Below are 23,598 nucleotides of genomic sequence, written 5' to 3'. Positions count from 1 at the left end.
TACCTGTAAACATGTTTAACAAAAAAAAGTGAACAAAAATATTCCATTTAATTTAGTTTTCAGATATCAAGAGCAAAGGAAGAAGCTCTTATGATATGGTTTGGTTAAAAAGGATCCTACCCCTTTGATGCACGCAATGATTCATGGATGAATGGATACTTGGGTTTTCCAGTTATTATTTATAAAATATTTCTACCCGGCTCTCATAGCCATAAGGCAATCAGGACGGCTTAAATGGATATAAAACAGAATACAAATTAGAAAAAAACAATGACAGGCTCCCCCCACCCCCGCCCAAAAAAACCCCACACCCAATTTTCCCTTGTTCAAAACAGTAAATGTGCGCACTGGAATCTGGGTGCGCCTTTACGCTTGCACTAAAACACATTTCTAATTTCCTTATGGCAGCAGGAACGCGATCTCAGCGAGCTGGCTGCCTTTGCATTTCACCGCAAAAGCAAGCGAGAGTCGTGCAGAAGCAGCCAACATCCGTGCATGCATTTATTATTATTTTTGGGACGCGCTGGAAGAATCAGAAACTACAAATCCCACAAGCCACCGCGCTCTTGCTTTACGACTTCTTCTTTTTTTATTCCCCGGGCCTTTCTTTCTCTTTCCATCCCCTGCTTGCTGCTGCAAAGATGGCTGGACGCAGCAGCAGCGGCGGCGGCGGCAACGGATCCGCTTCCCAGAGGAGCGACATCCCCGAGTACGAGACGCCGGAGCTGAACACGCGTCTTTTGCACGTGGGAACCTTCGGGGATCTCTGGAAGGAGCGGCTGCGCGAGGCGGAGCTCTCCCTGCAGCCCAAGGCGCCCGCAGACGAGGATGATGCGGCGCTGGTGCCGGAGCTGGGCTGCACGCCGGAGGTCGCGGCCGAGCTGAGGGCCGTGTGCAGGTGGGATGGCCGGCTCCGGGGCTCCGGCCCCCGAACAGCTGGGCTGCAAAGTTCCTCGGCCCGAACAGCTGGGCTGCAAAGTTCCTCTGGGGGGCGCGCACCAGTGCCGGATTTACGAATAAGCTAAACAAGCGATAGCTAAGGGCAGTGGCGTAGCAAGGTAAATTGGTATCCAGGGGCAAAAAAATTTTTTGTCACCCTCCCCCCCCAGGCATGGGAAGGTCAGGTGGCACCCGGTGCGGAAAATGTATTGTCAACCCTGCCCCCATTGATTCCCCCCCCCCTGCAAAAATGGTTTTACGTTATTTCATATTTTCTTACAAAGGAATAATAACAAGTAATAATAATAATAAAAACTTTTATTTATATCCCACCCTCCCCGGCCGAAGTCAGGCTCAGGGTGGCTAACATCAGATACATAACATTGGTATAAAATCAAACAATAATTACATTACTTCCTAAAAACATCTCAGAATCAAATTAAAGTCTAATTAGATGGCTTTCCCCAGGGTTAGGGTTGGGAACAGTAAGTGTTCTCTGAACTGAAATTTCAGCCTTCATGACATAGGAAAACAGCCAAGTGAACAGCTATTTTGGTGGAGGAGGGTCAAGATATTAACTGATATGCATGAAATTTCATATATAGCTATATAATCCCTAGTATAGTAAGATAAGACCTTCGGAGCAGGCATTTTCAAAAAAAAAAAATTTATTTTTTTATTTTTTTAATTCCACTCCCCTCAAAAAATTGTTCCTTGATAATTTGTCACCCCCTCCATTATGGAACATGGGGTGGCCCCCCCTTGCTACACCCCTGGCTAAGGGCCCCACTCTTTGGGGGCCCCAAAAAAATTTAAAGGGGGAAAATTGGATGTACATTTCCAAAATATAAGATAAAAAACAAATAAAATAAAACCTACATCCAGCAACAGTGTTTTGTGTTGTGTAGGCTCCTATGATGTAAGGAATGGGCCCTGCCTGCTAGCCTGCTCCCTAAAATATCACAGGTTTGCTCATTTCTGTATACAGTATAGGGTGCCTACATTCTACATTGGGACGTGGGTGGCACTGTGGGTTAAACCACAGAGTCGAGGGCTTGCTGATCAGAAGGTCGGCGGTTCGAATTCCCATGACGGGGTGAGCTCCCGTTGCTCGGTCCCAGCTCCTGCCAACCTAGTAGTTCAAAAGCACGTCAAAGTGCAAGTAGATAAATAGGTACTGCTCTGGCGGGAAGGTAAATGGCGTTTCCGTGCGCTGCTCTGGTTCACCAGAAGCGGCTTAGTCCTGCTGGCCACATGACCCGGAAGCTTCTGCAGACAAACGGCGGCTCCCTTGGCCAGTAAAGCGAGATGAACACGCAACCCCAGGATCGTCCGTGACTGGACATTACGGTCAGGGGTACCTTTACTTTACCCTTACATTCTGCATGTGCAAATGGCTTTAGATACCTATGAGGTCCATAAATTACCATATAGCATATATTCAACACAAAACAGTGACAATTTGTTGTTGACAAAGGACAGCCGGACATATAAAGGGTCCCATTACCTTCAGTAGCTTAGGGCCTCATCAAACCTCAATCCGGCCCTGGTGTGCACAGCCTTCCCAAACCCTGCTGAAGCCCCTTGCAGAGAGAAGTCTCGCTGGCTTTCCCAAACAGGATTGACGCTAGGGTTGCCACCTTTGTTATGGCAAAATGCAGGGACCCCCGAGGGTCATCTAGCCCAACCCCCTGCAATAGGATGCCCGCCTTGGTTCTGGCAAAATGCTGGGCGGTTTTGGGGCACCCCCCCCCAATGACATCAAAGTAATCCATTGCAATCTATTGCAGCCTAATAGGATGGCTCCTTTGGAATCTTCAAAATTTTATTTATGGTTTTCTCTGTTACAGTTATTTCACATTCATAAAAACAATACATTAAACATTGGCTTCCTCCTTGCCCTCTAAGTATCCATTGCTGCTGCATATTCTAGTCCTTCCATAACCTCTCTCTCTCATTTTATCTCTTTTTTTTTTTTTTATAAGAATTTATTGGCATTTTTTCCAAACAACATATACCCTCACCCACACCCACAAATACAAAACAAATATGACAAATACAAACGGTATCAAGATTCTTATAGCATCTTTCTAAAAAGAAAAATTTCTTTTTCCATATCTTGACCATTGACTTCCCCTGCCTTTTCACCTTCGATTTTATATCCTTAATCTATTTTATAACCATTTCTTCTGAAAAAAAAAAAAAAAAAAAAAAATTGGTTCAATTATATATTTACATCAAATTATCTTTTCAACACCTTACTAGTAAATACATCACCATAATAATACCTCATCCTAGTTCTTCTTAATTCAATCTTATCAATTTCTTAACTTAATCTGAGTCTTAATCTTGCTCCTCGCATCAAATCTAATTCTTCTATCCTTAAGATTACTGCTAATAACATAAAAACTTGAAATATCTCCTTTCATATACAAATAAAAATATAACAGAATATTGTTGACAGTATTCACCCTCCACTTTCGATTTGCCGTGTTAGACTACTTTAAATTTTGTTTAAGACTTCACCCCACACCCCCTCTGTCCATTATTCTTCTCCTGGTAGCATCGGCACTGAACATCCGTGTAACTTCTCTCTCCCAACGTCCACAGATCCAGGCACAGTCCATGTCTCTTCTTGCCACGAGTTCAGAGGTGTCCATCTCATCATCTCCCTGCTTCTTCGGTTCTTTGTAACATTCCTTTTCTTCTTGTAAATACCTTAATTCTCTGTCCCTGGCCCCCGAGCTCACACCCCGGGGACTGGATATAACAAATCTTAACGTCGCCTTGGGGCTGCCACCCCCAAAAAGCGAATTTCTTCTCCGAAGTTGCTCACTCAGTTCTCTCCATCTTTCCATCCACTCTCTCAGCTCATTAGCAAGACATTCTTCATAAGTGTCAAAAGTTTTAAAAGCCTCCTCTGTGGGCAATTGGTTCCCTTTCAGATCCCCACACAAGACTTTGACTTTTCTATAAACAAGTTCCACCTTCAAGGCAGTGAGTCTCTGTTCATCTGTTAGTCCAGAGTTCAATACCAGTTCAAGGACAAAACCCAGCATACTGGCAGAGGAGGAGGAAGTGGGTGTTGTATTTCTGCTCTCCTCTTTGTTCAACGCCATTTTTCTGTGTTGAAGCGCAAACACCGCAACTTTAAATGGAGATATTTTCCTCTAATTAACTGCCCGAAAAAAGAGTTTGCCAGTCTCATGTGTCAATTTTAGCTACATTGAAACCAGTTCTGTAGCAGTAAACCCTCATTTGGTTACATTCTTCGGCTCGAAGGGAGGGAGGCAGGCTACCTTTCCCCTTCCCCCCGGATCGTTCCAAAAGCGCGATTTTTAATCCAAATCTTTACTCACGACCACCGGGTTTTTAGCTCCATTCTTCGCAGGTAGAACTTGGACGCTCACCGCGGGCTTTGTCGCCGCATTTGCATCCCGGTTGGGGCATGTCCCCTGAAGCCCGGCTCCGGTTGTCCCTTCACCCCCACTCCCCCTTTACAGGGGGGGCAGGGGAAGGGTTCGGAGCCTCCGCGGGCACAGCCGGGGAGCCCAGGGTGCGGGACGCTCTTCCCGCACCCCAAACGGAGCCGCGCGCTGCGGTAGCGCGGCTCCTAACCCCCGGGATGGACAAGGCGCCTCGGAACCGAGGCAGCCTTCGACCACCCGGCGATGGCGTCGCCGCCGGAAGTCCTCTCTCTCATTTTATCTCAGCGGGATTTATACTGCTGAATTTACTCTAACCCTGCTAACGTTTTACAGTGATTCTTCATATATTCTACAAACATTTCCCAGTCCCCCTTCAATACCCTTTGTGGCCCCTCTGGAAATTGTCTCTTTTACAAACACACGCAAACACACACGTGCAAATCTGCCTGTGCTTGGCTATCCAGAGCTTAAACACATGGCCTTGGGCACGCCCTTTCCGTCACACGCATTTGGAGAGGATCCCTAACTTGGCACACATACAGAGAGACAGAGAGAGACACAGAGAGAACCTGAAATACAGGACAAAAGTGTACCAGTGCTTAGCATTTTGCACTGAAATACGGGATAATCCTGTATCATACAGGACAGGTGGCAACCCTAATTGCAAGCCTAAAGCCAGAAGCATGGCTCAGGCCCACGGAGATAGGCAGTGCAAAAGGCTAGAGAGGCTGCAGGTAGGCGGAATGTCCGGTTGCCATGGAGCTGCCCAATTTAATTAATGGCGGCCTGGCAGCCTTGGCTGTTGTTGTCACTAGGCAGTGGGTGATCTCCCTCATTCTTAGCAACAAGTGCTTCTTCTTCTTCTTCTTCTTCTCCTCCTCCTCCTCCTCCTCCTCCTCCTCCTCCTCTCTCTCTCTTTCTCTCTCTCTTCCTCTTTTTACTGTGGGTTTTATTTCACTGTTGTTGTTGTTGTTGTTGAGTCGCTTAGTCCTGTCCGACTCTTCGTGACCCCATGGACCAGAGCATGCCAGGCACGCCTATCCTCCACTGCCTCCTGCAATTTGGTCAGACTCATGTTAGCAGCTTTGAGAACACTGTCCAACCATCTCGTCCTCTGTCGTCCCCTTCTCCTTGTGCCCTCCATCTTTCCCAACATCAGGGTCTTTTCCAGGGAGTCTTCTCTTCTCATGAGGTCGCCAAAGTATTGGAGCCTCAACTTCAGGATCTGTCCTTCCAGTGAGCACTCAGGGCTGATTTCTTTAAGGATGGATAAGTTTGATCTTTTTGCAGTCCATGGGACTCTCAAGAGTTTTATTTCATAGGGACCCTTTAAAGCCTCAACACAATTTAAAAACGCAGCTTGTTGGCCTTCAGGGAGCAGTCAGCTGCCTGTTACAGCAACCTAGGCAGGGAAGGGGTGGTTTGGGGCGATTTGGGGCGGGAAATCTAAAGCTGCCCAATCCGTACCTCTGGCCCGTGCAATGAGCGGTGGACTTGCTGCATTGCAAAGTTATTGGCGCCTACTCTCTACCCAGGCCTTTTGAAGTGTATCCGCACCCCCCCCCCCAAAAAAAGAAGAGACATTACTTCTGCACATAATACCTGAGTTTGGAACCTGAGTTTGGGTTGTGGTCCAGGGTTGGCATCATTGGGCCCATAGTCCTGTGGGCAGCTCCTACCGCTCCTTGGGGGTTACCTGGCCCTGTTTCTCTTATGTCCCTACAACCTGCACTTACCCCCTTTGAGTAAACAAGCAGTGGTGGAGCCGCATGAACCTCGCTACAAGGACGGGAGGGCCAGGCGACACAGTGGCGCACCTGTCTTTGTGTTTTTCTGCCTTCTCTCTGCTCCCAGGTTTCGGGCTAGTTTGCAAGGAGAGGCTCACTTGGTTAGACGCTGGCCAGCGAAGGGACTGACCGCTGCCCAGTCCACGGGGGGGGGGAGAGCACAACACGTGCCCCGCCACGGGGCACCAGCAACCCATGCTACGCCCCTGTAAACAAGCAAGGAGAAAGCACAGTGGGAGCCTTCTTGTAGCTGGTGCTCTCCTCGTGAGAAGTAGATGCACATTGGGTCCAGAAGGAGAAGCGAGTGAATGGGCAGTGGCCAAAGGGAAGAGGGCATCTGGACTGAAGGGCTCCCCAAATCTAGACACGGTGGTGCCGGTTGCAAGCTTTCATTCCTACCGGTGCAAAATCATAGCTGCTTTACCAATCCAGCATTGGTTTCCGGTCTCGAAGGAGATTCTAATAAAGGGTTACTCCAGTACGAATGTCCTCTCCAGCGAATGAAACAAATTGTTTAGATTATTTCAGCGGATCCGTCATGGATTGCACACTTATGCAAGAAAGACATCTTACAAGAACACCACTTTGCTTTTCTTAGAAAAATCTCTTGGTTGCTCCTCTCGGTCCGATCATGACATACTTACCCTCACCCTGTAGACCAGTCCTCTGTTTCTAGGAATGCATCATAAAACGGTGCTTTGATGCATTCCTAGAATGCATCTATGTTGAGATTATTTCAGCGGATCCGTCATGGATTGCACACTTATGCAAGAAAGACATCTTACAAGAACACCACTTTGCTTTTCTTAGAAAAATCTCTTTGTTGCTCCTCTCGGTCCGATCATAACATACTTACCCTCACCCCCTAGACCAGTCCTCTCTTGTTTCTAGGAATGCATCATAAAATGGTGCTTTGATGCCTGCCTGTGCTTTTTCCTGCATGGAAGCTGCTCAGCATCTTACTGGCATGTGGGACCCACCAGCTTTGCCCAGGAGTTGTGCATATGTCCCCCGTCTTTCCAAATACCCAGATTATGCCGAGGGGCATGACATGGCAAGAACATTTCCACTCTTTGGAATGGCAAGCACTGTAATACCAAGCGGGAACAATGTACTAGCCCAGCAGCCTTCGCTGACCTGGAGCCCTCCAGAATGTGCTTGCTGGAGCTCATGGGAGTTGTAGTCCAAACCATTTGGAGACTAGCAGGTTGGTGAAGGCTGTAGTAGTCTGCGGGACATGGGTGGTGCTGTGGTCTAAACCACAGAGCCTAGGGCTTGCCGATCAGAAGGTCGGCGGTTTGAATCCCCGCGACGGGGTGAGCTCCCGTTGCACGGTCCCAGCTCCTGCCCACCTAGCAGTTCGAAAGCACGTCAAAGTGCAAGTAGATAAATAGGTACCGCTCCGGCGGGAAGGTAAACGGCGTTTCCGTGCACTGCTCTGGTTTCGCCAGAAGCGGCTTAGTCATGCTGGCCACATGACCCGGAAGCTGTACGCCGGCTCCCTTGGCCAATAAAGTGAGATGAGCGCCGCAACCCCAGAGTCGGACACGACTGGACCTAATGGTCAGGGGTCCCTTTACCTTTATACTAGTCTGCAGCCAGTTGGCTCCTGTAGTGTCTATACCATGGGTAGGCAAACTAAGGCCTGGGGTCCGGATCTGGCCCAATTGCCTTCTAAATTCGGCCCGTGAATGGTCCGGGAATCAGTGTGTTTTTACATGAGTAGAATGTGTGCTTTTATTTAAAATGCATCTCTGGGTTATTTGTGGGGCATAGGAATTTTTTTCATTTCCCCCCCCTTCAAAATATAGTCCGGCCCCCTACAAAGCACAGTGGACCAGCCCCCAGCTGAAAAAGTTTGCTGACTCCTGGTCTATACAGAGGGTAGATCTACACACAGGGGGAAAAACCCACACGCTATAAATAAGCCAGAAATTAAATCATTGTAACAAAAGGGGGGGGGATGCTATGGAAAACTGCATAGAGTATTTTTTTACTCTCCACCACCACCTGATGTTTCGTATTTATAACGCATTCAAAACACTGTTTTTTTTACTACTGTAGCTGAGTCCTGAGTCTGTTTCTCAACTGTGCTATTTCAGATCGTTGGTGAGACTCATTATTGACTGTTCTTTAGCAGGGTGGGGTGGGGATAAAACAGACTCTGCATGTTGAAAGCTAGCCTTTCAGAGTTGGGTTAAGTAAAATTAATTTCCCCTTGCAAGCTAATTTTCTATCTTCTGTTATCTTATGTTAGAAACCTCCTTGTTTGCTCTTGGTGATAACTAGGCTGTAGTTCTGCTTGTAGCCCCGAATAAAATGTCTGTTTGCAAGATACAAAGTCTGCAGTAGAGAAAAGAATCGAACCTCTGGCCCTGAAAATATTTTGTTTGCAGTTGTCTGTGTTTACTCCCATCCTAGCCCACAAATAGTTATTTCTTGAAGACGAGCTCTTCCTGTGTTTTTTACATGATGGCTTTTTATATGGAAACAGACCTGGGATTTTTATTTTTTTCTGTTTCTCTTCTAGAATTGATGCACTCAAAGGTTCTGGGAAAGAAGACACAGAAGTCATACCCGAAGACACCAGCTTAATAACTCTTAGGTAATACTGAATTCTATTACAGCCACAATCCTGATAAATTCTGGTAACTATACTAATGCTGCAAACAAGTTTTGTTTAGGGCGTTCTTTTAGCAAATGTCTGGAGAAGATGCCATGGCTGCTTTTAACTGTGTGTGAATTGGAATGTTTTAAAATTTGTAGGGGGGGAAAGGAGATATTTCTTTACACCAGAACAGGTGGTGTACCTAGATATCTATTGCCTGTTTCTCCGTTCCTGTCTGCGCGTCATTAGAGTTCCTTTTCTCAAATCCCCTCTTTCCCCCTTCTCCCTTGTAATGATTATGATTTCTTTACTACATTGTTCCATCTGTCGCTCCCCCTTTTCACATTCCCCACCCCCAGATCCCTCAGCACCCAACGGAACCCCCTTTTTCTCTTTTCCACCCTCTGGTGCAGTTGTGGGGAACTTCTGCCCCCCCCCAGATGTTGCTGAACTGACAAGTCCCATCAGCCCTAGCAAACATGGCCAATGGCAAGGGAAGGTGAGAATGGCAGCTCAACAATATTGGGGGGGGGATTGTTGGGAGATTCATTCCCCGTGTGCAGTCATGGGATTGTTGTCTTTCACATGACGCTGTGTGTGTTTTGATTCCACAGGAGTGGGAAGTGACAGAAGACGGGATGTTTGTCTTACTGTGTTCCCTGAAGTGGGACTTTTGTCCTTTGTTCTTTCTCTTTGCTGCCTGATGGTAGAGAGAGAGGGAGCCACGATGGAGTGCTCCGTGTGTGTTTTATATATAAATAAAGTAGATTACCCTACCTGCTGAGTTGCTGGGGTCTGTTACGCAACTGCGCTAACCTCTGCGGATCCGTGAGCCTGCTGATGTCTTCTGGCATCAGTCGCAGTGTTGTTCAGGCTGAGGAATGCTTAAGAAGCTCCCGGACGCCCAGGAGGGAGGGAACATGCCAGTAGGGTATGTGTCTCTGCCAGGGTCCTACTTGCGAGTAGGCCGTTTCCTGACAAGGATCCCCACACCTCCTAAAAGTAGAACGCCCTCTTTTTCCTCTCTCTCTCTCTCTTTCCTTTTCCTTGCCCACACCTCCTTTTGCACCGCCTGTTGCCCTTGTTCGACCTGTTTCTCTTCTCCCTTCCCATTTCTCGGTAGCTCTTGTTTCTGAGTTTGTCCTCCCTACATTCCTCCCTTGGCACTTTTGCACAAGGCTAGCGCTCTCCAAGGAAAACACGTGCTGGATGTTGCACAGCTCTGAGTTGATTAGGGTTGCCATACGTCCGGGTAATAATAATAATTTATTTATACCCCACCCATCTGGCTGGGTTTCCCCAGCCACTCCGGGCGGCTTCCAACAGAATGTTAAAATACAATAATCTATTAAATATTAAAAGCTTCCCTAAACAGGGCTGCCTTCAGATGTCTTCTAAAAGTCTGGTAGTTGTTTTTCTCTTTGACATCTGAAGGGAGGGCGTTCCACAGCGCGGGTGCCACTACCGAGAAGGCCCCCTGCCTGGTTCCCTATAACTTGGCTTCTCGCAGCGAGGGAACTGCCAGAAGTCCCTCAGAGCTGGACCTCAGTGTTTGGGCTGAACGATGGGGGTGGAGACGCTCCTTCAGGTATACTGGACCAAGGCCGTTTAGGGCTTTCAAGGTCAGCACCAACACTTTGAATTGTGCTCGGAAACGTACTGGGAGCCAATGTAGGTCTTTCAGAACCGGCGTTATGTGGTCTCGGCGGACATTCCGAGTCACCAGTCTAGCTGCCGCATTCCTACAAGTTCTGTTTTTTTTAGGGGGGGCAACAGGCCCATCTGGTGGGATTTTAACATTTTAAAGGTAATGTTTGTGGTTTTTTGTCTGTGGGGGGTATTTATTTATTGGTTGTTTGGTTGGGCTTGGGCAGCTTTGCATGCCGTGGCCGCTGCCAGCCCGAGCCAGGGAAAGAGGCTTGCCGCAGCTCAGGCTGGCAGCTGCTTGGGCTGTCCTCTTTTTTGCTCTTCAAGATATGTCAGCCCTGGAGTTGATGGAGAGGAAGAATGATGGAGGCATTCTCTAATCCGTGCTCTTACTTTTGATGGGCTTAAGTGGGCTTTCCATGTCCTCATACAGAGTTTGGAATGCGTTGAAACACAGTATTTGAAGTTCGATTCCATTTATTTAGTAGAAATGGTAATTGATTTCAGAAGGCACTCTTCTGTTCTGCCACCACTTTCCATTCTTGGTAACATGGTTGTAATAGTAGAGTCCTTTAAGTTCCTGGGCTCCATAATTTCTTATAACTTAAATTGGTCAAGCAACATCAATAGTATTATTAAAAAGGTCCACCAGAGGCTGTATTTCCTGCGTCAACTAAGGAAATTTAAATTGTCCCAGGAAGTGTTGATTCAATTCTACAGAGGCATCATTGAAACTGTTCTCTGTAATTCTATAACAGCTTGGTACGGTACAGCCTCTAAGAGAGACAAGAAAAAGCTCCAACGAGCTGTAAGAATTGCAGAAAGGGTAATTGGTGTTAGCTTGCCTTCAATAGAGACAATTTATGCTACTCGAGTAAGGAAGAGAGCAGAGAGAATTGTAGCAGATCCTTTACATCCCGGTCATCATCTGCTTGATTTACTTCCATCTGGACGTCGCTACAGGACTTCATATACAAAATCGGCCAGGCACAAGAATAGTTTTTTCCCTTGTGCCATTAAATTGTTAAATTCGTAGTTGTATAGCTTAAGGGGAGGTAAAATATGGGTGGGGTTTCTTTACTTCTTTGTATTGTGAGAGGAACAGTGTCTGTATGTTTACATTGCAATGTAGCCGAAACAAATTCCAAGTATGTTGGAAAATGTACTTGGCCAATAATAAATTATTCCTATTCCTATTCCTATTTATTATATCTGTATGCCGCTTTTCCTTTCGTGTGAATCGCAAAGCCACGGAAACAAACAGTTAACAAAAACGTAATAGGACATTGAAAATGCGGCATAAATCGTATGGAATAATTAACAAATCGTCTGTAGAACAATTACAAATCGTCAGCAAAATAACAACCACCTATAAAACACTATTAACAAAACAGATTTTAAAAAATAAGCTAAACGGTTAACAACATTTTATAGCAAGGGTCCCCAAACTAAGGCCCGGGGCCCGGATGCGGCCCAATCGCCTTGAATTTTAACAAGGAGAAATGTAAAGTACTACACTTGGGGGGGGGGGAATGAAAGGCACAAATACAGGATGAGTGACACCTGGCTTGAGAGCAGTACATGTGAAAAGGATCTAGGAGTCTTGGTAGACCATAAACTTGACATGAGTCAACAGTGTGATGCAGCAGCTAAAAAAGCCAATGCAATTCTGGGCTGCATTAATAGGAGCATAGTATCTAGATCAAGGAAAGTAATAGTACCACTGTATTCTGCTCTGGTCAGACCTCACCTGGAATACTGTGTCCAGTTCTGGGCACCACAGTTCAAGAAGGATACTGCCAAGCTGGAAGGTGTCCAGAGGAGGGCAACCAAAATGGTCAAAGGCCTGGAAATGATGCCTTATGAGGAACGGCTTAGGGAGCTGGGTATGTTTAGCCTGGAGAAGAGAAGGTTAAGGGGTGATATGATAGCCATGTTCAAATATATCAAAGGATGTCATATAGAGGAGGGTGAAAGGTTGTTTTCTGCTGCTCCAGAGAAGCGGACACGGAGCAATGGATTCAAACTACAAGAAAGAAGATTCCACCTAAACATTAGGAAGAACTTCCTGACAGTGAGAGCTGTTCGACAGTGGAATTTGCTGCCAAGGAGTGTGGTGGAGTCTCCTTCTTTGGAGGTCTTTAAGCGGAGGCTTGACAGCCATCTGTCAGGAATGCTTTGATGGTGTTTCTTGCTTGGCAGGGGGTTGGACTGGATGGCCCTTGTGGTCTCTTCCAAATCTATGATTCTATGATTCTCAATCCGGCCCACGGACGGTCCGGGAATCAGCATATTTTTACATGAGTAGAACGTGTTCTTTTATTTAAAATGCATCTCTGGGTTATTTGTGGGGCATAGGAATTTGTTCATATATTTTTCCCCCAAAATATAGTCCGGCCCACCACATGGTCTGAGGGACAGTGGACCGGCCCCCTGTTGAAAAAGTTTGCTGACCCCTGTTTTATAGGATTCACTGAATACTGCAATTGGTCTGAGGTTCAGCTCCAAGTAAATGTACTTTGAAAAGTGTTGTTAGCCAATTTCCCCTCCATAAAATGCAGGTGGCGGCCATTTTGCGCGGGGGTCCTGTTCCTGGCCCCCGCATGCGCCACCGGAGCACGCATAAGCCCGTTCTGCCCTCTTTTGTGTCCAAAGTGATCCGTGCGTTGGCAGTCGCACATCAATTGGACACACGCAAAGTGATTGCCGCCTGTGTATCAGTAGCGTTATCAGGAAATTGATTTGAATACCTCTCTTTTTAGGTCCATGTATTTAGAAGCAAACCCAATCAATTTGGGAGCAGCTTGCAAAGAGCACAGCCTGTCCTGTCCCTTCAGGTCTCATCTTAAAAAGGGGACGTTCTGAGCACCGTGCATTCCAGGAAGCGATAACGTGAAGTTGAGTACATCACTTAACATCAAGATAAACTTAGCCATTCGGGTTACGGAATGTGTGACACATTGTGCTTCCCATTTGAAAAGCACAGATATAAAATTTGGATAAAATTGCCCTTTTATGGTAATTACAGCAATCTGTAGTTATGGCTGTGGGTGCCTTTGAAGTTCAGGAACTGCGGTTAGTCCAAAATGCAGCTGTGAGATTGAGCATGAGCATCATATAACTGTGACTGCTTGTCGCCACATGTGCTCGCTCATGCTGTGCCTTCCCCCAATGTGGAGCCCATGTGCTTTGGGCTGCAGCTTCTGTTATTCCTGACGTGGAAGTTGTGGTCCAAGACAGTTCTCCTCAGCATGGATGTCCTCAGATCTCCTCAGCATGGATGTCCTCAGATCTCCTCAGCATGGATGTCCAAGTCACCCAGGACCTGAGTTCCTCCAACATCACATGAGAGACAACTTTGCTCAGATAGCAGGGTAGATAAAAATCAATGATTTAAAAAAAATAAATCAAAAAAATCTGATTTTTTTTATTTAAATCAGATTTTTTTTATTTAAATCGGATTTTTTTTAAAAAAAATAAAATGCTTTTTGAGGAAAATATATTACCATCCAAAGGTTAGTCAATCATGAAATAAAGATTAGTTTTTAATTATGTAGAATAAGGCTGTATATGTTTAAATTTTTTGGTAAATAAATTCCATTAATCCATTCACAATGTCATTTATGCTCTTCCAGAGGTTTTTGTAAGATTATTTGGCAGTTTCTCTGCCTACAAGATATTATCACAGATGCTTGGTTTACCTTTGCAGGTCTCAAAACTGAATTTGACTCAGCAGAGATCACATGCCTCTTCTTCACAGCAAAAATGTTATAACATGAACAGAGCTGAGAAAAAGACCTTAATCCTATTGTTCTACTAACCTATGAATACAGAATCAACCCCTTCAGTGTTAAGTTTCAAGAAGTTCAGTGAATAGAATAGAAACAATATTTTTTCTGATTGTTTGGAGTGGAATGGATCTAATAAATCTATTTAAATTGTTATTATTAAGGTAATGATTATTTTTCTCCTTCCTAAGTACAACAGAAAAAATGTCCAAATATGAATGATTAACCTATTGAACTGGGGATAAAAAAAAACTAATATGGAAAGTTGTTATTCTAAAAATCTTCATCTACTTGCATATTAAAGTTATACCAGCAAGAATTAGTCTTTATGTAGAAAACTGTGATTTAAATCAAGCCTTGCTGACTAGTGATTTAAATCAGTTTGATTTAAATCGTGATTTAAATCAGTTTGATTTCAATCAAATCCACCCTGGCTCAGATAGTGAAGAAGAGAGGTTGCCTAGTGAGAGAGAACGGACTTCTGTGAACTGCAACGACATCTCCTTGCCCCCCTAAATCTGGACTCAGGTTGCGCCGAGTAACCAGGCGTGCAGGGCTTTCATATTCTCGGCAGTTAACGTTCCTGTTTAGAATGCTTCATTAACTCTGCTAAGGAAATACACAACAACAAGTAACTCAGATATGCTGGCTGTCCACTCTGAACCAGTTCAATGACTTATCTTGGCAGGGATCTGCAACGCCTGCTTAGCTGTGCTCAAGGAGTTGTGGGAGCTTATAGAAGACTTTATGGTTATTATATATATATATTTTTAAAAAAATTAATTCAGAGGATGCTTTGAAACGCCAGCCAGCAATTTGCAGGCTCCTGTTTGGGACGGAGGATGTCAAAGCCTCGCTTGTGGGGGCTGAGCGTTTTGTCTCGGTTCCTAACTGCTGAGAAAGACTCAACTTTATTTAATGACCAAATGCGGCTTCCTCTGCCGGGTAGGATTAACTACAGTTGTCCCATAAGTGGTGTACAAGAAAGGCAATACGGGAAAAGGCAACAAAAATCTGTTAAATCCAGATTTCAATTGAAATGCCTGCTGGAATAGAGTGGTACCTCGACTTACGAAAGTAATCCGTTCCGAAGGTGCGCTCGTAAGTCGAAATCTCCGTAAGTCGAAGGCGCCATCTCGGAACGGGGAAAAAATTCGGAAGTCGAAAAAAGCGCATTCAGATTTTCGTAAGTCGAAGTATCGTGCCTCTGCTTTCCCTTCGCAAGTCGAAAATTTCGGAAGCGGCGGCCATTTTTTCGCTTCCGGAGGTCATTTGGAAGTCGAAAAATACGGAAGTCGAGTCGCTCGTAAGTCGAGGTACCACTGTATATAGAAAAGTATTCAGTAGGTGTCAGAAGTTTAACAGGGAGATGTTCTGTGTGACTTCTTAGCCCTCTCCCCCCCCCCCCAAGCTTAGAATTTTTTTGGGGGGGGATTGCTTAAACTAGGGGTGATGCACTGTCGGATGAAGAGGGGTGCGGGGGAAGCACACCGCCCCGGCAGCGTGATCCCAGTGGGGTGCCATCGTGACTCCCCCCCGCGCTGGGTGCCATGCCACCGCAGGTGACGCACCACGCCCCCATGACGCGCAGCATGCCCCCTGGGATGTGCGCTGCCCCCTGGTGCCAGAGCATGAAGCTTCGCCACTGGGGTGATGTCAGAGACCAGGCTGAGGAGTCCTGCTCTGACGAGGAATGGTGGGAACCTCTCCCCTCCCCCTCCCCCTGCTCCTGACCAGCATCCTGAATCTTCCCAGGAGCAATGGAGCAGTATAGATTTGGAACAGTGGTTCGCAGAGGGGCATAGTTCGGAAGACAAAAGTTGGGACGAACTGCGGGGGGGGGGGTGAACAGCAAAGTGAAGAACTGGAGGAAAGAGAACTCACAGACACTCTCTCGCTCGAAAGTGTCCAAGGTCACGTAGAGCAGATAAGGTGGCTGCACAGAAAGCACGGTGGTTGCGAGATCAGGTTGCAAGACGGAAGGGACGGGGGTGACCGGGGGGGAAATGGGTGGAAACCTTAATTGGGAACTCCGTCATTCCGAGAATGGCTGCTTTGTGGCCATTAAAGACTCTTTAAATGGTAAGGGACTCTGAAGGTATATCTGAAGGAGCGTCTCCATCCCCATCGATCTACCCGGACACTGAGGTCCAGTGCCGAGGGCCTTCTGGCGGCTCCCTCTCTGCGAGAAGCAAAGTTACAGGGCCTTCTTGGTGGCGGCACCCGCCCTGTGGAACGCCCTCCCACCAGATGTCAAAGAGAACAACAACTACCAGACTTTTAGAAGACATCTGAAGGCAGCCCTGTTTAGGGAAGTGATGGATTATTGTATTTTAATATTTTGTTGGAAGCCACCCGGAATGGCTGGGGAAGCACAGCCAGATGGGCGGGATATAAATAAATTATTATTATTACTATTATTATTATTATTATTATTATTTGCTTTGTCCTACTTATCTACGGGAAAAGGGAGTGGGGGGAGGAAGCCAAATCCCAGAAGCCTGACAGGTGAGGAACCTCAGAGCCTGGGGGCCAAACGTAGCCCTCTTGACCACATAATCTGGCCCTCGGGATTCTCTCAAGGCCACATCTTCACCCCAAGGTCCTGGAGTGCTTTTGCTTGGCTGGGATATGTCAGTGAAGGGCACCAGTGCCTCTTGCATGCCTGAATGGTGTGTACAGAAGTCTCCGACTTTTGCAGGGCAAGAATGTGGCTCAATATACATGGGTAAGAGTCACGTTTACTGTGCCGCATTTGGTCTCTGACTCCCACCCACCAGTGGACAGCCTTCCACTGGTGGGAAACCCCCCCCCCCCCGGGCTTCAGACTTCTAGATAAGTGAGATTGCATTGTCTCCCAAAGCACTGGAGTTCCAATGTGACTTTTGAACCCTGCTCTCTTAACTGTTGTTGCACCAAAGGATCTCAAATAATAATAATAATAATAATAATAATAATAATAATAATAATAATAAATTTTTATTTATACTCCGCCCTTCCCCGCCAAACCGGGCTCAGGGCGGCTAACACCAACAAAATCACAACAAAAACATAAAACAATTCATAAAAATACAGATTAAAATACAATTTAAAATTAAATCTAAACTGCAGCCTCATTTTTAAGTAGCCCACCAATCACACCAAAAGAACAAAACATCGGGGTTAAACTGAAACCAGCCCAAAGGCTAGGTGGAACAGCTCCGTCTTGCAGGCTCTGCGGAAAGATGCCAAATCCCGCAGGGCCCTGGTCTCTTGTGATAGACTGTTCCACCAAGTCGGGGCCAATACTGAGAAGGCCCTGGCCCTAGTTGAAGCCAACCTAGCATCTTTGTGGCTTGCGACCTCCAAAAAGTTATTATTTGAGGACCTTAGGTATGAGGGTACGCCAGGAGAGGTACGCCAGGAGAGGCGGTCCCTTAGGTACGAGGGTCCTAAGCCGCATAGGGCTTTAAAGGTCAAAACCAGCACCTTAAACCTGACCCTGTACTCCACCGGGAGCCAGTGCAGCTGGTAAAGCACTGGATGAATGTGATCCCGCGGCCAGGACCCCGTAAGGAGCCTTGGCCCGGCATTCTGCACCCACTGAGTCAGCTTCAAGGGCAGCCCCGTGTAGAGCGAATTACAGTAATCAAGCCTGGAGGTGACCATCGCGTGGATCACTGTGGCCAGATCAGGGCGAGAGAGGTAGGGGGCCAACTGCTTAATACGGCGGAGATGGAAAATATAGCTGAAGAAGTGTGCATGCACACGAAAGCTCATACCGAGAACAAACTTCGTTGGTCTCTAAGGTGCTACTGGAAGGAATTTTTTATTTTGTTTCAACTACGGCAGACCAACACGGCTACCTACCTGTAACTCGAATAATATACTGAGTCTTGTGGGTACGTCATTCCCCGTCTCCCTTTTCTTCCCTTGTTTCCTAGGATTAGACAGAAGGCTCTGACGAGGCGGAAAGAGACGATCACCGTCGATCGGGCATGCAGACAGGAAACGTTTATTTACGAGATGGTAAGGCTCCTCTCAACCTCGCCGTCGCCCACCCGGCACGCTCAAGATGACCGGGCAAACTCATGTAGAATAATGGCGACAGATCATAAGCGAAGGTCTCTTTTCAGGCTGTGCGCATGTGGGGAACACTTGCTACATCTGTGGGGCTGCATGGATCGATGCGCTGAAAATGGAGCTCAAGGTCAATGGTGGCAGAGTTTGGTCCTCAAGATAGGTCACCCACCCTACACAGGGGTGACTAACCAGGTTTTTTTTATTTTCTCTTATAATGTCTTTGGCAGAACTGGCGAAAAAAAAGGGAAGAAGCCTGCCCTCCCTTATTTTTTGCGGTTTTTTATTTTATTTGACTTAGCCAAGAATGAAATTTCTGTTATGTAATGGCCAGGACAGCACTTTGGATAGTGTCAAAAAGCATGGAAATGAATTGCCGCTCCCTATGCCTCATCCATCCGGCTTGATTGCCACGTAGATTAGAGATATTCCCAGTATCGCTTGAGTTCTGCCTCTCCTGTTAGCAAACCTCCCCATTCTCTCATGGGCTGAGTCTGTCTTTTGCAATTTGAAGATGATGGGAATGTACTCTTTGTGATATTGCTTCATTCTGCCTTGTTTAGGGCGATGGTGTTGTAATAATTTGTGGAGATTTGTGGGTGAAGTAATACTTTTGGTTTTCATTATACAGTGGCGCCTCGCAAGACGAAATTAATTCGTTCCGCGAGTGCTGTCGTATAGCGCAGTGTTTTTCAACCTTTTTTGGGCAAAGGCACACTTGTTTCATGAAAAAAATCACGAGGCACACCACCATTAGAAAATGTTAAAAAAATTAACTCTGTGCCTATATTGACTATATATAAAGTAATTCTCTTGAATAGGAATCAAATAAACACAAAGAAAGTATTTTATAATTACTTTATTATGAAATAGTAAGTAAACAGAAATATGAAAAATTATAAAATACTTTATTCAGTGCGCAACCAGGGCCTGTTTGGCTGAACACAAAGCTGATATTCTGGCTGGAATTTTTCCCACGGCACACCAGGCAACATCTCGCGGCACACTAGTGTGCCGCGGAACAGTGGTTGAAAAACACTGGTATAGCGGAAATTTCGTCTTGCGAAGCACGATCGGAGGAAGCGCGGCTTTACGGGGGGGGGGTCGCGGCCATAGGAAAATTCGTCTTGCGAGTCACCCTTTCGTTAGCGAATGCCTTTCGTCTAGCGAGGCATTCGTCTTGCGAGGTACCACTGTAAACTACTGTATATTCTGGCGTATAAGACTACTTTTTAATCCAGGAAAATCTTCTCAAAAGTCCCTTGTTCCCTAAGGTGCTACTGGAAGGAATTTTTTTGTATTTTGTTTGGACCAGATAGTCCTTCAGTTTGCTCCAGCAAGGGTGTTCATTCATCGGCCATGGTTTAGGAACATCCTTCTGGTAATCCCTTTCTGGTTTGAACGTCTCTTAATCCCGATGCTTTGACTCCACCTCTCTTTATAGATAGCTGTAAGTAGAATTCAGGGGGACACTACCAAAACAAGATGGGCCAGTTCTAAAGCTAGCGAGGTAAATGGGGTTGTATCCCAACTAGGTTGTATTCAGAATAGACCTACTGAAATCAGTGAAACAAAGTTATACCTATTGACTATGGGCTGCATCAATAGGAGTATAGCATCTAGATCAAGGGAAGTAATAGTACCACTTGTATTCCGCTCTGGTCAGACCTCACCTGGAATACTGTGTCCAGTTCTGGGCACCATAGTTCAAGAAGGATACTGACAAGCTGGAACGTGTCCAGAAGAGGGCAACCAAAATGGTCAAAGGCCTGGAAACGATGCCTTATGAGGAACGGCTTAGGGAGCTGGGTATGTTTAGCCTGGAGAAGAGAAGGTTAAGGGGTGATATGATAGCCATGTTCAAATATATCAAAGGATGTCATATAGAGGAGGGTGAAAGGTTGTTTTCTGCTGCTCCAGAGAAGCGGACACGGGGCAATGGATTCAAACTACAAGAAAGAAGATTCCACCTAAACATTAGGAAGAACTTCCTGACAGTAAGAGCTGTTGGACAGTGGAATTTGCTGCCAAGGAGTGTGGTGGAGTCTCCTCCTTTGGAGGTCTTTAAGCGGAGGCTTGACAGCCATCTGTCAGGAATGCTTTGATGGTGTTTCCTGCTTGGCAGGGGGTTGGACTGGGTGGCCCTTGTGGTCTCTTCCAACTCTAGGATTCTATGATTCTGTGATTCTATGACTTCAATGGGCCTTTGCCAAACATGACTCACATTGTGCCCAGTGATTATAAACGTGTGTGTTTGTGTGTGTATTGAACTTCAGGTGCTTTGCGAGCATTCAGCAAGTTTTAGAATAATATCCTAACGTCTTGCCTTGCCAGGAGTCCCAAGCAATTGGAAAGAGGCCAAAGGATCCAGAAAACTTAGTCAAGGAGGGAGAGCTGCTTTTAACCCTGAATATTTTCTACCCTGTTATATTACAGAAGGTTAGTGGCTTCTTTTAACTTATTTTCATGTCCTTGTTGGGTGTCTTGACATGGTTCACTAGTGAAGTCAAACTCCCCTTGGAGCACACCTTGCAAGAAAGTGGAGCTGCTTTGGTTAGAAGGAAGAGTTTACCTGCTTTCCTTAAAGTAAAAGTGTATGTCAAATAAGTTATAGTCATACCTTGGGTTGCGAACGCTTCAGGTTGTGTACTTTCGGGTTGCGTACTCCGCAAACCCGGAAGTAAAGATCACCGCGCATGCGCAGAGCATTCTGCATCGTTTGCGCATGCGCAAAAGCACAACATCGCGCTTTCGCACATGCACATAATGGACGCTCGGGTTGCGTACTTTTCGGGGTGCAGACGGCACCCCAGAACGGATCAGGTACGTAACCTGGGGTACCACTGTAGTTTGGGAGTGACTGGGGAGACCCAGCCAGATGGGCGGGGTACAAATAATAAATTATTATTATTATTAATATTATTATTATTATTATTGGAAGAGATAAGCAGGACCTCAACCTACTTAGCCAGTAAAAGCCCAGTCTAAAGCCTAAGGCAGGCATACCCAACCTTTGGCCTACAACTCCCATGATCCCTAGCTAACAGGACCAGTGGTCAGGGGTGATGGGAATTGTAGTCCAAAACATCTGAAGGGCCAAAGGTTGGAGATGCCTGGCCTAAGGTTTGGCTTAGTGCCTTGCTCCATGAGTTTTAGAGGAGATCACCCATTGTTTATTTTTACTTAGGCCGGAACATTAATGCCCGCTGCACACTTAGGTATTCAGTAGCAAAAACAGTGCCACAAATGCTCAATTTTCAGCTGATCTTCGTTCTTTGTGTGGTGCCAGTATGGTGTAGTGGTTAAGAGTGGTATACTTGTTATCTGGTGAACCGGGTTCGCGTCTCCGCTCCTCCACATGCAGCTGCTGGGTGACCTTGGGCTAGTCACACTTCTCTGAAGTCTCTCAGCCCCACTCACCTCACAGAGTGTTTGTTGTGGGGGAGGAAGGGAAAGGAGAATGTTAGCCGCTTTGAGACTCCCTAGGGTAGTGAAAAGCGGGGTATCAAATCCAAAATCTTCTTCTTCTTCTTTACAGCATAAGCTGCGCAAGCCCTATCAGACCATGTTGGTTCTAGGCAGCCAGAAACTTACAGAGCTGAGAGACTCCATTTCCTGCGTTAGTGACTTTCAGATTGGCGGGGAGTTCAGCAGCCATCCTGATCAGGCCCCAGAAAACATCAGCAAGGTAGGAAAATTTCCCATTTTCTTATGTACTACTTCTACAGTTCTACGACATTGGGCAAGACTAAACATCAGTTGAAATCTTTTAGCGGCTGCTGATCTTTTAGCCCCATCTTCACATGCACATATGTGGCCGATCCTGTGCATCAGTACTGATGAACTGAAGCTTTCCTTCTGAGTGTTCGTTTGCTGCCAGCCACGGTGGAAAGGGCGCAACGTTTTCAATCATTTGTGGCTTCCTCTGATCGGATTTCTTCCTCCTTTACTTTCGAAGTAGCTCCTTTGTATGCGGAGGGGGAAAATGGGAACAACTTTGCTCTAGAGCGTTGACTTGCAGTATCAACAGTGAATGTTCAGTGGTTAGTTTGAGTGTTTCTCCAGCCACAGCAAGATTTTACAGGATTTGGAAGCTGATAGTTACGGTGAATGGAGAACTGATTGCTTTGGAGACAGTGTGGTTTTCGTGTTGATTCCAAAATAATTTGACAACGAAGCTAGTTTTAGTTATACAAAGGCCTACTTTATGATGAATAGTGGGAACCACAAAGAAACTCCATAGAACCATTGAGGTGCTATATGCATTTCAGTGCTGACGTATGTATTATGGGCTCCAGGCAGTGCGGCTGATCTCTTAAAAGCATGCATGTTATGTGTTGCGGCCATGACTAAAGACCAACAGAATCTTCATGAGTAGTTAGTAAGCGGATAGAAAGTTTAAATTTGCTTTCCAACTTTTCAGGAAGGCACGGGGTGGGACAGTACTTTTTGGCCTGAACTGGCGGAAATCTCCACACTGAAACCACAGATATGATTCTAAGAACAGCGCGTGAACGGTTTAGGAAATGTCTTTGGGGCTCAGCAGCACCAAGAATATCCTTGCAGAGAAAGCAGCTACAAATTTAAAGAAGGTGGTTTTGGAATCCCAAATTTGGAATTATATCATTATGCTTACCTACTTGTTGTTGTTCAGTCATTCAGTCGTGTCCGACTCTTCGTGACCCCATGGACCAGAGCACGCCAGGCACGCCTACCCTCCACTGCCTCTCGCAGTTTGGCCAAACTCATGTTAGTAGCTTCAAGAACACTGTCCAACCATCTCATCCTCTGTCGTCCCCTTCTCCTTGTGCCCTCCATCTTTCCCAACATCAGGGTCTTTTCTAGGGAGTCTTCTCTTTTCATGAGGTGGCCAAAGTACTGGAGCCTAAATATTGGAATCCTACTGTTGGCCCTAATTTTCCAATGTGGGCAACCCTAGAATATATGTTCATGGCACCTTTGATTGGTTGGACAATACTAGGATCAAAACATTTAAATTTCTGGCCCACAGCTGAAAAAGGTTGCTGACCCCTGGCTGAGACAGTTCAGTGCTAGAGATGTGGCAAGGACAATGCCCCTCTGAAACACGTGTTTGTACAGTATTCTTTACTTAACAGTTACTTATTAGTAGTACCCCACATTGTGAAATATTTGTACAGTGCTTACAGAACTGCAGCAGTGACACACAGGCCACAGTTTTTCTGCATCAGTCTTCTGGTTTAAAAACACCAGCAAATTCTTTTATTTGTTATGGGCTGGGGCTCTTTCCATCTTTTACAGACCGCAGCATGTTACTTTGTCTGGATTAGAGCAGATATCCTGTACACACACCATTGTATATA

The 23,598-nt window shown here is 46.0% G+C and overlaps 1 protein-coding gene across 2 annotated transcripts in view; it reads left to right on the top strand.

Annotated features, from left to right (window-relative positions):
- The first annotated feature begins 630 nt into the window (after window positions 1–630).
- SNAPC3 (small nuclear RNA activating complex polypeptide 3) overlaps window positions 631–23,598 on the top strand; it is a 28,407-nt gene continuing 5,439 nt past the window's right edge. Inside the window, exons 1-5 of one of the 2 annotated variants that reach the window (XM_033173599.1) lie at window positions 631–898; window positions 8,685–8,759; window positions 18,121–18,205; window positions 20,591–20,695; window positions 21,795–21,944. In XM_033173599.1, the coding sequence (XP_033029490.1) occupies window positions 642–898; window positions 8,685–8,759; window positions 18,121–18,205; window positions 20,591–20,695; window positions 21,795–21,944 (672 nt within the window). In that variant the 5' untranslated portion in view covers window positions 631–641. The remainder of the gene's footprint in view (window positions 899–8,684; window positions 8,760–18,120; window positions 18,206–20,590; window positions 20,696–21,794; window positions 21,945–23,598) is intronic. The other variant, XM_033173600.1, reaches the window with a different exon arrangement.

The sequence above is a fragment of the Lacerta agilis genome, chromosome 16 (assembly GCF_009819535.1).
Source record: "Lacerta agilis isolate rLacAgi1 chromosome 16, rLacAgi1.pri, whole genome shotgun sequence".
In the NCBI taxonomy this organism is placed as follows: domain Eukaryota; kingdom Metazoa; phylum Chordata; class Lepidosauria; order Squamata; family Lacertidae; genus Lacerta; species Lacerta agilis.
Note: the sequence above shows the minus strand (reverse complement) of the source record. Positions and strands in the feature narration are given on the sequence as shown.